This window comes from Panulirus ornatus, chromosome 12 (genome assembly GCF_036320965.1).
Source record: "Panulirus ornatus isolate Po-2019 chromosome 12, ASM3632096v1, whole genome shotgun sequence".
NCBI classification, from domain to species: domain Eukaryota; kingdom Metazoa; phylum Arthropoda; class Malacostraca; order Decapoda; family Palinuridae; genus Panulirus; species Panulirus ornatus.
In genome coordinates, this window is record NC_092235.1 from 25,073,341 (window position 1) to 25,087,950 (window position 14,610).

General features: G+C 44.7%; 1 protein-coding gene across 5 annotated transcripts in view; it reads right to left on the minus strand.

Annotated features, from left to right (window-relative positions):
* The window catches only part of LOC139751889 (uncharacterized), a 149,439-nt gene that overhangs the window by 105,152 nt on the left and 29,677 nt on the right, over window positions 1-14,610 (minus strand). For all 5 annotated transcript variants that reach the window (XM_071667552.1, XM_071667554.1, XM_071667553.1 and 2 more), the window contains exon 2: window positions 4,086-4,756. In XM_071667552.1, coding sequence (XP_071523653.1) covers window positions 4,086-4,311 — 226 coding nt within the window. In that variant the 5' untranslated portion in view covers window positions 4,312-4,756. The remainder of the gene's footprint in view (window positions 1-4,085; window positions 4,757-14,610) is intronic.

Consider the following 14,610-nt stretch of genomic DNA (forward strand, 5'->3'; position numbering starts at 1 on the left):
AGTGGCTTGACGGATGGTCTCTGGGCGCCACGGACGGACGGAGAACGCCGGTGGTCTGTGTGCGCCACGGACGGACGGAGAACGCCGGTGGTCTGTGTGCGCCACGAACGGACGGAGAACGCCAGTGGATCGTGTGCGCCACGGACGGACGGAGAACGCCAGTGGTCTGTGCGCGCCACGGACGGACGGAGAAGGCCAGTGGTCTGTGGGCGCCACGGACGGACGGAGAACGCCAGTGGTCTGTGGGCGCCACGGACGGACGGAGAAGGCCAGTGGTCTGTGGGCGCCACAGACGGACGGAGAACGCCAGTGGACTGTGTGCGCCACGGACGGACGGAGAAGGCCAGTGGTCTGTGGGCGCCACGGACGGACGGAGAACGCCAGTGGTCTGTGGGCGCCACGGACGGACGGAGAACGCCAGTGGTCTGTGGGCGCCACAGACGGACGGAGAACGCCAGTGGAACGTTGGCGCTACAGACGGACGGAGAACGCCAGTGGACTGTGTGCGCCACAGACGGACGGAGAACGCCAGTGGACTGTTGGCGCTACAGACGGACGGAGAACGCCGGTGGACTGTTGGCGCTACAGACGGACGGAGAACGCTATTGGACTGAGTGTGGCCACGGAAGGACGGACAACGCCACTAGCAATTGGACCGTGGAGCCACGGACGGGTGGACTGGACTGGAGGCGCCACGGACGGGACACTGTTGCTACCCTGGAGGGTGATGATTGACTGCGATAGATATAGTGGACGACGTGCCTGACGCAGACGCCAAGGTGATCATCGCAAAGGTTGTGCTTCCGGTCGGTCGCTCGATGCCATGACACCACCAAAGAAAAAGACGCAGAATAGGAGGAAAAAGAAAAAAGTGAACCAGTTTTTTGCACACACACACACACACACACACACACACACACACACACACACACACACACAGGAGTAAAGACATGATACATGAATGCAGGATCAAGAGACGGGGCAACACGAGTGTCATTCTCTTTCCCAGTATTATCTATCTATCTATCTTTGCCAATGAGACCTGCATCAACAGAAGCAGAGGCGAGACAGACTAACCTCACGTACCCAATCATGTTCCAGCATAACATAATGATACACTAAACGTACACCAACGTTTTCGCAATGATGGGATATTCCATCCTCACAGTCATGCATCCCCCACGCCCGAGGTAAATTTCGTTTTTCTAGTTGTAATTTTCGTCGCGATGGTAAAATCTCCGATTCAGAATACACTCTCGTTAGTAATGGATTATTTAAGGTGTTACGTAGTCTATTATTCGTTCTTTTGTTCTGATAGAAACGATTCCCAGCGGGTAGATTGTCTTCAATTTTTATTTTTCTTTCACCACCAGAGTATATGTTATGGTCTGGTTCGCATACACGTGCGTTTGTTCAAAGTTTACCAAGACGTGTGACGTGGTCATATGACTCACATGTTGCTTAGAGCAGAGGATTATCCGGCTTGACACCTCCTGTATGACATTGTCATGACCCGAGGCGATCCCGTAGGTCAGCTTTTCCCAATCCAGCCTTAAAACTTGACCCCTTCTTGCCCTTCCCTACAATGTTGGTCGTCCTTTCCTCTATATATTACGCCGGTTTCCGCTCCCCAAAACTGGCTGCTTACGTGCCACTTTCTGTTAGCCAGACCACGGAATACAAGGTGAGCTGCTGCGTCACATGATTATTGTGTGGACGTTGGCAATCAAACCGTGGGACGTTTTGATGTCTGTTTCTTTCCCTACGCAGCTCAACTTTAGAAATCCATACCCTATCATAGCATATTCTTTCTTAACAGTGAAGACTTTTCCTCTCTCTTAAAAGGCAGGTTTTCCACCTCCAACAAAACTAAGGTTATATTTCCTTTTCTTTCTAGACTTTTCCATCTCTTTCGCCACCTCTTTCATGTTTCATATGAGGTCATTGTGGCGTCGATGTGGATATGAACTGTCAGCGTTGTGTTGGTTTGAGGAGGATGGGATCTGTAAGGTACGGTTGTGGAGGCGTGAGGTAGGAATAAGTCCTTTACTTCCACTTGAGGGTTAGCATGTTGTTAGACACCTTAGACAACTATATGGCATAACAGGTCAGTCTGCTGGAGGTGATAAAGTTAGATCGAGGAGTTGAACATCGCTAGACATCAACAAAAGCAAAATGAATAGTCATGTTAGAAAAAAAAACCGCTAAAATACATAAAATTGTTTAACTTCACTAAAGACACTGCGGTATGTAACAGTAACAGTGTACGACCGGGACATGGTCAACAGGTATGTCATCCTAACACTAAGCTATACAACAACATCTACGAAAATAAAAAATCATAATTTGCCTGAACTTCGAAGACTGTATCCGCTTTTTGCGTGTGGTGGACGAGGGTTGTGCGAAATACTGTATGTCATGCGCCAATTTTGTAACAACTTGTGACATAATTACCGAGCCACTAGAAACCCTTGTGACCTCCGTGTAACACGCCTTTCGAGCAACGCTCGCAGGATGTACTTAAGGTGCACGGCATAGTGGCCGCTGATAAGAGACCATGATAGATAAATCTTATCAGTTAATCCCCAGTTATGTTGCAACGTACCTTACTATCAAGTGACATGGATTAGTTACAGTCACGCGTCCCGTAATCCCACGAGCGCCCGGTGTTGAAGCGCCGGGGGGAAGAGAGAGAGAGAGAGAGAGAGAGAGAGAGAGAGAGAGAGAGAGAGAGAGAGAGAGTAACACTGCATCCTCTGTTGTCGTAAAGCCCTTCCTTTTTTAATGATGCCAGGTGAGAGTCGCGATAGCAAGGGAGGAGTGGGTGGGGGAGGCTGGCGCATTAGCGAGAGAGAGAGAGAGAGGGATTAAAAAGAAAAAAAACACACCTGGATTTTATGAGCTCAATAGAAAGGTATTTACGCCTTGTTGCTCCCCCGTGTCAACAGGACGGGGCTTTTGGTTTACGACGGTCAGACCAACTGTTGTTAAGACGACCGAGAACACATAATGCATCCGCATGCGTAGCGAGCGATCCAAGTGGTCTTATACCAAGCCATAACAAGGCAAAAGGTAAAGTAAACCCAATGCTGTCAGGGTGTTCTGGTAAGGTCTTATACGACCAGCTTGTGTAGGTCGGCTGGTTTACAAGGTGGGTATACGGTTCCCAGCGAACGGCACGCGACAAAGGCAACGTAAGGGTGTTACACAAGCTCACAGGACACACACACACACACACACACACACAGAGGAGTCCGGATATCACGGGTTATATAGCAACATCTGGCAACCCCCGCGTTGCACGTCCACTTCCGTAGTTTTCTAGGGCAAGACTTGGTTATCCTCTGTGCGTAAATAGATAAAATAAATAGATAAATAACGGTCTGTATCGCAGTCCACGTTACATATGTAGATATATGTGCTCACATATGTTTGGGGCGGCGGCGGGGGGCCTGCGTGTCGCTGATTGTAAACTTCTGGGTTGCTTTACCGAAGTCAAGAACGGAAATAACAAATACGTTGTGTTCGAGGATATGTCAACAACAGACTGTTGTTGCTGTTCACCGGCGTTATCCTGGTAATAAACAGAAGTGTACAGTAATGTGGTATTTGACGTCGTTTTTAGAATTTTAAGACTTTTAAGTGTTAACAAACTGCTGTGTGAAACAGGTGGAACATTGACCGAATATCCTCGCTTCGATGTAGTTCTTCAGAAAGAAGAAGTAGGCCTTAATTACTGTGTGGTGTTTTCGAATATATATATATATATATATATATATATATATATATATATATATATATATATATATATATATATATATATATATATTCTAGCCTAAACAAGGTATTTATTTGTTTATGGACCCTCCCCGATGGAAGGATGAACAGCTGGGTTGCCTGTGGGCCAACTATCCGGCCCAGGATTCGACATAGGGCTAGGGCCCTTTACGTATATTCATAGACAGCTACGCTAACCAGCTCCACCGACACACTAGATTCTGATACAGAGTGTGGCTGGTTACGGCCGGCGTGCTAATGCCCACAACCACAACAACAACAAGAACAACAGAGAAAGGTTAACTGACCTTTGAATCTGGCCCAGTGGTGGTGGTCTTTGAAGTCTTCGTAGGTGTATCTGTTTGCCTCGATGTACATGAAGGCCACGGAGCCCAGGAGCACATACGCCACCCACAGGAGGGTGACCTTGAGGCCGCTGAAGGCGGCTTTGCTCATCCCACACACACTTCCTTCGTTCTTGGAGGGGCTCCGCCCGCCCTTAATGGTCACTTTACAAGCCTTTTCTTTCTCCATTATGATATTTTCGGTTTCCCTTTTCCTCTTATTTTTTTTTTTTTTTAAGAACGGGGACACTTGGGGGATTCAAGCAGGACACTGGAAGACACTTAAAGGGTGTTTTAAAGGAGTTTGAACCTCCTTCTCTCCAGCTCCCTCCGTGGCTACGCTAGGGTATTGCAGGATGAGATTCTTGCGTCACTCGCGCGCGGGGAGGCGTGCCGTCACACGTGCAGGTAGTAAGTCCAGATCGGCAATTGACGTCAACCGGATTTGTGTATTACTGGAAGGGTTTAGGCCGCTCCTCCTCCTCCTCCTCCTCTTTCTTTAGCGGTATGGAGGTTGCTAATGATAGCCAGGGCAGTAGACAGCAGCTAGGGGTACGACGCTGCTGATGTGGTTGGTAGGTTGGAGTCTTATCGTATGGTGTAGTTCCCAGTAGGTCGGTGAGATCGCTCCAGTCCTGTGAAGGCAGAGAAAGAGGGAGAGATCATTAGTGTAATGAGCAATTAATGACATAAGTTTTGTGACACAATGAAGAGAGAAGAGTAAAGACATCTGTGAACTGTTCCAAGAGTCCAGGATTTACGATCTCAGTCGCTCAGAACGTGGACAGCGTCCGAGGGGAGTGTTGATATGGGCGGGTAAGACGGCTCGAAGTCTCTTATGAATATTCGCATCTCGAGGGGCGTTGATCGAGAGTCCAGAGGCGGAATGAGAGGGAATGAGAGGCCCTTCGGAACAAGAGACCTGGGAGGAGAGTTGGAACGACGAACATGTCAACACTGTATGGAAAGGTTGACATAGAGCGGGTCGATGTGAGGAACGAGTCGATTCTTGGAATGCTTGAGACAAGGAATAGATGGAATGGACTAAATGATATCTGGTAAGAGTACATACTGCGTATAATCGTGTATGATGGTGTATTACGTATTACTGTGGATCCAGAACTTGTTCGGAATCTATTGTATAATGCATGTTTGGAATATATTGTATAATGCATGTTTGGAATCTATTGTATAATGCATGTTTGGAATATATTGTATAATGCATGTTTGGAATATATTGTATAATGCATGTTTGGAATATGTTGTATAATTCATGTTTGTAATATATTGCATAATGCATGTTTGGAATATATTGTATAATGCATGTTTGGAATCTATTGTATAATGCATGTTTGGAATATATTGTATAATGCATGTTTGGAATATATTGTATAATGCATGTTTGGAATATATTGTATAATGCATGTTTGGAACATATTGTATAATGCATGTTTGGAATATGTTGTATAATTCATGTTTGTAATATATTGCATAATGCATGTTTGGAATATATTGTATAATGCATGTTTGGAATATATTGTATAATGTATGTTTGGAATATATTGTATAATGCATGTTTGGAATCTATTGTATAATGCATGCTTGGAATATATTGTATGATGCATGTTAGGAATCTATTGTATAATGCATGTTTGGAATATATTGTACGATGTATGATTACGTGGTTATCACTACACTCGTGCAGTACGAAGATGGGGTGAGACTGGTTTTGTTTGCACGCATGCGCCACACAGCATCAGGATGGGGCGGGGGTGGCGGGCCATGAGACCGGAAGACAGAAGAGTGTTTAAGATGACCTATCAGGTACAAGCAACAGGAAGGCGGTTGTTACGGACGATTGCCTTCCATCACGAACGAACGAACGAATGATGACGAACGCTCTTTTTTCTTTTTTTCCCTTTTTTTTTTCTAAACTTCTGGGAATAATCACGTAAGGGACTTTTGTGGCGACGGAACTCAGGAAACGGAGGCTTGTTGCGTGACTGAACGGTTCGTACCGATGATTAAAGAAGAAGGTAAACCATGCTGGAACAGGGTTGTTTGTGCCACTCAGGTAGGTAATTGATGGCAGTTGACAGTCAATTTTCGTTTTGCTTTTGTTTTAGTTGTAGCTACGTCACTACGAGGTCATGTTAGCCAAGATGTTTCACTCAGATGATAACAGATCACTGAGTACAATCATGCCATAATGACTGAGACAAAAAAAATATATATATGGGTTTTCGCCATGCGATTCTAGGGTAGATTGTCCAAATCTTTGGCTGTATGTGTGTGTGTGTGTGTGTGTGTGTGTGTGTGTGTGTGAGAGAGAGAGAGAGAGAGAGAGAGAGAGAGAGAGAGAGACGGGATGGTGTGTGTGGGTGAGGAGGTGGTGTGGGGGAAGAATGACCTCCATGATCCAGCCAGGTCTGGATGTGACACACACACTCGTTCCTGCGAGAGAAAAATGTTGAAGTGGGGAGCAGGAGACATTGGAACGTTTGAGGGCGGTTTCATTTCACAGACCTTCTGGGAAATACACGCAAGCGCTGTATGTATATCTTTTCCCAGAGTATAATATCGTCCAGGAGCAGGTCCCACGTTACAGTGGGGTGGGTTGACAAGCCTTCCCTTTTGTCTTGTTATCTAATTGATTATACATTATTATTATTATTATTATTATTATCATTATTATTATTATTATTATTATTATTATCATCATTATCGTCATTATTATTATTAATATTACTATTATCGTTATTATCATTATTATTATTATTATCATTATCATTATTATTTTATTTTATATTTCATCACACTTTGTCGCTGTCTCCCGCGTTAGCAAGGTAGCGCTGACTATTCCAAACATGCATATTCAATTGATGAGGGATTCTTCCGTATTGAGGCTACGTTCCTTCATAATCCAGGCTGGAAATGAAGCCAAGTCACACCTGCCAACGTGTGTGTCTCTCGAAAACATACCATTAACATTCTGCCTCCACACACACACACACACACACACACACACACACACACACACACACTAATATAAGCAGTATTTTTTTCAGTCTGTTCTGTTACCGTGAGTGGCGTACCATGTCAATTTATTTTGGAGGTCGTGTTAATGTTTAGGATAAATGCTTTATGTCCTCGTCCTCTCTGAAGTATTGGCTCGTTGTGTTTTGTGAAATTGTTTCAGTACACAGTGAAGAATCGTAATAAGAAACCTGATGTACTTTATACAGTGTACAAGAGCGCTTATGTACGTATAATCTACACTGGGAAAAATGATCTCTCACAGATCTGTTATTCTTGACTTTGATTGGCGGATTTTGAGCGAGATAGCCATGCCAAGAGTCTGGTCACGTGGCTCGGTTGACCGAACGTGTCTGAGATGCAATTTGTGTGTGTGTGTGTGTGTGTGTGTGTGTGTGTGTGTGTGTGTAGGGGAGGGGGGGATTGGTGGAAGGGGGGGACGCATGAACAGCGCCTGTTGTGCGATAAACGCATTAAATAGCCGGGCGGTGAGTCCTTGAGGGAAATACTCCCGTCATAGTTCTATTCACTGGTTTTTTTTCTTGCATGTTTCAAGGCTGAATCATTATACAACGTAGGACGACGGTATACGATCCATGAGCACGACGGTACGACCCTTGGGCACGACGGTATACGATCCATGAGCACGAGCGTACGACCCTCGAGCAACACGGCTGTGGTCTGCATGCGTTATACGACGGCTCATATATATATATATATATATATATGTTTCCTTGCGCTACCTCGCTAACGCGGGAGACAGCGACAAAGCAAAGCAATATATATATATATATATATATATATATATATATATATATATATATATATATATATATATATATATATATATATTTATATATATATAGCCTTTGACCTGATCCCCGTAAGAGTTAAGTTATAAGGCCAGGCTGTTGTAGACTGTCGTAGTGTCGTGTTCAGTGGTCGTACGGCCGACGTGTCCAACACTCACACGGTCGTGTTTGACCAATGAACAAGTTGATGATGGCTTATTGATCCATCATCTCTTTGTTTATGTTTGTGGAACGGGACTGGGGGTAACGAGAGGCGATGGTAAACTTGGAGATAAACCGGCTTTTGCAAGCAGACTCAGGCCGCCTTTCACAGCCAACTGTAATCATGTGAAGGTGAAAACCTTCTCCATGCCTCCGTTACATGTATATTTTTTCTCTTTTCTTTAATTATTAAAAGTTAGAAAGTTCACAAAGTATATGTTAGTTTGGTCTTGGATATCACCCATCCCTGAAGCTTTTTCGCTCGACATTCTTTTCTTTTACTTTATTTTGTGTTATTTGTTTTGCATTTTTCTTTTTTCTTTCAGGAAAGGGGGTTATGGGTCGCGTCTCAGGTAGAGGGAGGGGGGCCGCAGGGAACATGAGAATCTGGTTTGAACTGCCGAGGGGAGGTGGGTCGTGGCCAGCGCCGGCCGCTGGTGAGCGAGGGATGATGATCATGTCGCTGATGGTCATTGAGATGATCAGTGTGGCGTTGATGGTCGTGGTGAGGAGTGTGTGGTGTGGATGGTCATGGTGAGGAGTGTGTGGTGTGGATGGTCATGGTGAGGAGTGTGTGGTGTGGATGGTCGTGGTGAGGAGTGTGTGGTGTGGATGGTCGTGGTGAGGAGTGTGTGGTGTGGATGGTCGTGGTGAGGAGTGTGTGGTGTGGATGGTCATGGTGAGGAGTGTGTGGTGTGGATGGTCATGGTGAGGAGTGTGTGGTGTGGATGGTCATGGTGAGGAGTGTGTGGTGTGGATGGTCATGGTGGGGAGTGTGTGGCGTTGATGGTCGTGGTGGGGAGTGTGTGGTGTGGATGGTCGTGGTGAGGAGTGTGTGGTGTGGATGGTCGTGGTGAGGAGTGTGTGGTGTGGATGGTCATGGTGGGGAGTGTGTGGCGTTGATGGTCGTGGTGGGGAGTGTGTGGTGTGGATGGTCGTGGTGAGGAGTGTGTGGTGTGGATGGTCATGGTGGGGAGTGTGTGGCGTTGATGGTCGTGGTGGGGAGTGTGTGGTGTGGATGGTCGTGGTGAGGAGTGTGTGGTGTGGATGGTCGTGGTGAGGAGTGTGTGGCGTTGATGGTCGTGGTGGGGAGTGTGTGGTGTGGATGGTCGTGGTGAGGAGTGTGTGGTGTGGATGGTCGTGGTGAGGAGTGTGTGGCGTTGATGGTCGTGGTGGGGAGTGTGTGGTGTGGATGGTCGTGGTGAGGAGTGTGTGGTGTGGATGGTCGTGGTGGGGAGTGTGTGGCGTTGATGGTCGTGGTGGGGAGTGTGTGGTGTGGATGGTCGTGGTGAGGAGTGTGTGGTGTGGATGGTCGTGGTGGGGAGTGTGTGGCGTTGATGGTCGTGGTGGGGAGTGTGTGGTGTGGATGGTCGTGGTGAGGAGTGTGTGGTGTGGATGGTCGTGGTGAGGAGTGTGTGGTGTGGATGGTCGTGGTGAGGAGTGTGTGGTGTGGATGGTCGTGGTGAGGAGTGTGTGGCGTTGATGGTCGTGGTGGGGAGTGTGTAGTGGTTGTGACGTTCGTGATAACTTCAGCCAAACTCCAATACCCGGAAAATACTCTCGAAATCGACTGTCGGAGCACAAGAAGGGATGGACTTGATAATGTTGACATAAACACTGGTGTTGAGTGGATAATCTGTACATAAACATTGGGCTCGCAATCAGCTTCTTAATGACGCTCACGGTGGTCGGGACTGAGGCAATTCTTGTAGCGTTTTTTTCGCGAGCTAGGACGGTGTTCGATGCTGATGCGGTGTCGAACTGCAACCTTGGGACGAGGGATCTCTGGTGGCAAAAATGACTCGAGGAAGGATGTGCCTTATGACACCTTATGTGGAAATCTATAGATATGTATAGTTGATGGAGGGCATGGAATGGTGTGTGGAGTGGGAGAGTGGGTAGAGAGAGAGAGAGAGAGTGAGAGGTGTATGTGGAGTGAGAGTGGTGAGTGGGGGTAGGGGGAAGAGAGGCAAGGAGGTGAGATCATCGGGGCTTCGTCCTACTCGTGAGGCGAGACAAGTCATTCGTTCACTAACGGTGAACAACAAGAGCGAATTCGCTAACGGCGAGATGAGTTATGTTCGCTCTAAATACAGAGGAAAAAGATAAAACCGCCAATAAGATAGGAAAAGTTGATCTGTAAACGTGTAGAAAACGAGATGTGTGTGTGAGTGTGACCCGTCCAAGTGAGAAAAATGGAAGAGCATAAGAAATATCCGAATACGACTTTAAGTAGGTAGACCATATTGGATAGTACGATGTGAAATGGATTAAAGGCACATAGACAGATAGGATGGTATACATTTTCATGCCTTCAGTGCAATGGCCATAAGGGAGAAAATCAATATGTAAGTTTATGGATGGTTTATGTGTGTGTGTGTGTGTGTGTGTGTGTGTGTGTGTGTGTGTGTGTGTGTGTGTGTGTGTGTATAGGAAATGCCATCCCGTCCACTCAGTGTGCGGGGGGAATTGCCGGTACTTGCACTGGTTTATTCCAGTGTTGACCAGCTTAAATTCCTGTCGCCCAGGCAGTTTCTCGTGGGGCGGAGACGTGGAGGTGGAGATAGATAGGGAGATAGATAGATAAATAGATAGATAGATAGATAGAGAGAGAGATAGGGTACCTACCTACGAGTACCTACGAATGAGACGGGGTGGGGGTAGGTCACCGCATTGTATGACACGTTGAATTGAGCTGTTTCTCTCCTCCGCCAACGTCTCTCCGTAATTGTCTTTCCCAGGGGTTCGTCAGAGAGAGAGAGAGAGAGAGAGAGAGAGAGAGAGAGAGAGAGAGAGAGAGAGAGAGAGAGAGAGAGAGAGAGAGAGAGAGACGTAGAGTGGTCGAGGGTAGGGGGGAGCATCAAGTCCTCTGTGGCACCAGGTCGTGTTCCAGTAATCTGTTCCAGTGATCTTAGCTGCATGCTAAAAGGCTGTAGGCACTCATGTAAGACGTAGCCAGCGGTGCTGTGCTGTGTTGTGCTGTGCGAAAGAATTTCCCCTTTTTTTTTTCTTTTCAATACACGTGCGGGGAAGCCACACCTGTTTTGAGTTTCACTACAGGTGTTCGCAGAACATGTTCATCTGTGGTGATCGCAGATGGTCCCATTATCATAACAAGATGCAGTGCAGCACGCACAGGTGTGTGTGTGTACTGATGATTGTAAATGGAAAAAGGATTTTCCTATATGATCGTGAGCGTACAAAGACAGACGGTGACTTGAGTGAATAATGCAGGTAACTATAGTTAACGACGTTGGAAAATATAGGAAATTTTCATATATATATATATATATATATATATATATATATATATATATATATATATATATATATATATATCATGTTAGTAGAATGTAAGACTGAACAAAATTAAATGCTTGGGTGTTAGATGAATTTATGAAAACTTTGAATATACGTAATATATATATATATATATATATATATATATATATATATATATATATATATATATATATAATATATATATATATATATATATATATATATAATATATATATATATATATATATATATATGATGATAATAATTTTTTTTTTTTTTTTTTTTTTTTTTTTTTTTATACTTTGTCGCTGTCTCCCGCGTATTGCGAGGTAGCGCAAGGAAACAGACGAAAGAAATGGCCCAACCCCCCCCCCCCCCATACACATGTACATACACACGTCCACACACACAAATATACATACCTACACAGCTTTCCATGGTTTACCCCGGACGCTTCACATGCCTTGATTCAATCCACTGACAGCACGTCAACCCCTGTATACCACATCGCTCCAATTCACTCTATTCCTTGCCCTCCTTTCACCCTCCTGCATGTTCAGGCCCCGATCACACAAAATCTTTTTCACTCCATCTTTCCACCTCCAATTTGGTCTCCCTCTTCTCCTCGTTCCCTCCACCTCCGACACATATATCCTCTTGGTCAATCTTTCCTCACTCATTCTCTCCATGTGCCCAAACCATTTTAAAACACTCTCTTCTGCTCTCTCAACCACGCTCTTTTTATTTCCACACCTCTCTCTTACCCTTACGTTACTTACTCGATCAAACCACCTCACACCACACATTGTCCTCAAACATCTCATTTCCAGCACATCCATCCTCCTGCGCACAACTCTATCCATAGCCCACGCCTCGCAACCATACAACATTGTTGGAACTACTATTCCTTCAAACATACCCATTTTTGCTTTCCGGGATAATGTTCTCGACTTCCACACATTTTTCAAGGCTCCCAAAATTTTCGCCCCCTCCCCCACCCTATGATCCACTTCCGCTTCCATGGTTCCATCCGCTGACAGATCCACTCCCAGATATCTAAAACACTTCACTTCCTCCAGTTTTTCACCATTCAAACTCACCTCCCAATTGACTTGACCCTCAGCCCTACTGTACCTAATAACCTTGCTCTTATTCACATTTACTCTTAACTTTCTTCTTCCACACACTTTACCAAACTCCGTCACCAGCTTCTGCAGTTTCTCACATGAATCCGCCACCAGCGCTGTATCATCAGCGAACAACAACTGACTCACTTCCCAAGCTCTCTCATCCCCAACAGACTTCATACTTGCCCCTCTTTCCAAGACTCTTGCATTTACCTCCCTAACAACCCCATCCATAAACAAATTAAACAACCATGGAGACATCACACACCCCTGCCGCAAACCTACATTCACTGAGAACCAATCACTTTCCTCTCTTCCTACACGTACACATGCCTTACATCCTCGATAAAAACTTTTCACTGCTTCTAACAACTTGCCTCCCACACCAAATATTCTTAATACCTTCCACAGATGATAATAATAATAAATTTAATTCGATTTTTCAGTCCCATTAATCAAAATTCATGATAGATTTTGATAAACTGAGAGCAAATACTGTTGATTCAACCCTATCATGTGCCTAACACATCCCTACTAGTATATTGAATGGACTCAAGTCGTTTGGTGTAATGTGTGAAGGTACCATGGACCACAGCCACAGGTGGAATGTCCACTGTGGGGCCAGAGGTTAATGACACTTGGGAGAGACCGCTGTTTCAGTGATGCATATAGACATAGTTTCATTAACGTTGGTTATATACAAAGTAGCATTAGTAGCAGTGATCGTAATTGTAGTAAGGGCACCTTCAGATGCTGTATGATAACAGCGGAAGTTATCTTTGTGATTATTATTGTAATCGTTTGTCTTTTATTGATATTAACCATGTTACTATTGGTGACACTATTTGTAGATGAAATTGTGGTAGATTTTATTAGCAGTATAGGACGAGCAGTAGTTGATTTAAGAAGAGAAATGATAATGATGATAAATTATAATTGTAAGTTAAAAGTAGGAGGATATGACTTTTTTTCCCCCTTCGTCATAAACCTAAATTCCGAGCGACACGAGGAGAAAGTTAATCTTGACTCCAGGTTCATAGTATCTCACTTTACTGCTACCCTGAAGGACGGGGAGAGAGAGAGAGAGAGAGAGAGAGAGAGAGAGAGAGAGAGAGAGAGAGAGAGAGAGAGAGAGAGAGAGAGAGAGAGAGAGAGAGAGAGAGAGAGAGAGGAAAGTTTGGCCAGGAGTGTTTCCCCGTAAGCACGATGAGCAAGAGAAGGTTTGGAGAACAAGGATGAAAAGTAGGACGATTATGTAGGGACTAATTTCAGTTGGGTCACTGCCTCAACTGGTGCGTTCATTTCGATTGCCCAATACATAATTATAGAGGATTTGCATCAGAGTTCTCTGGTTTTACCCAGGGTGTGTGTGTGTGTGTGTGTGTGTGTGTGTGTGTGTGTGTGTGTGTGTGTGTGTGTAGCTTTGATGATTAGAATGTATTCGTTAAGTTTTATTCAACTGTATTTACATATTTCCTATTTGTGGTTCTGACGTCTTGAACCTAATCACCTGGAGAGGACACGTAATTACAGTATTAGACACGTGTTCATTTCCGATTGGCTCCTTGCTCAGACGAGAGAAAAGGATAATGACGTATAATGTCAACCCTATCATGACTCGTACACACCAAGACGCGTATGAACTGCCACCGGCGAGTCACTGTCACTGATTCATTGCCTGAATTGTACATCAGAGAATAACATGTTAGCTGGCGAGATGCTGTCTGTCTCTCTAAGCAAGCATGTTATACAGCTATGTTAATTCTATGGTATATATATATATATATATATATATATATATATATATATATATATATATATATATATATATATATATATATATATATATATATATATATATATATATATATGATGATTCCTATGAGTCCGCGGGGAAATGAAACACGATAAGTTCCCAAGTGCACTTTCGTGTTATCATCACACCATCAGGGGAGATACAAGAAAGAAATATAATTCAGTTGATATACAACGAAGAGACGTAGCCATGACGCCATTTGGTAAATGTATGAT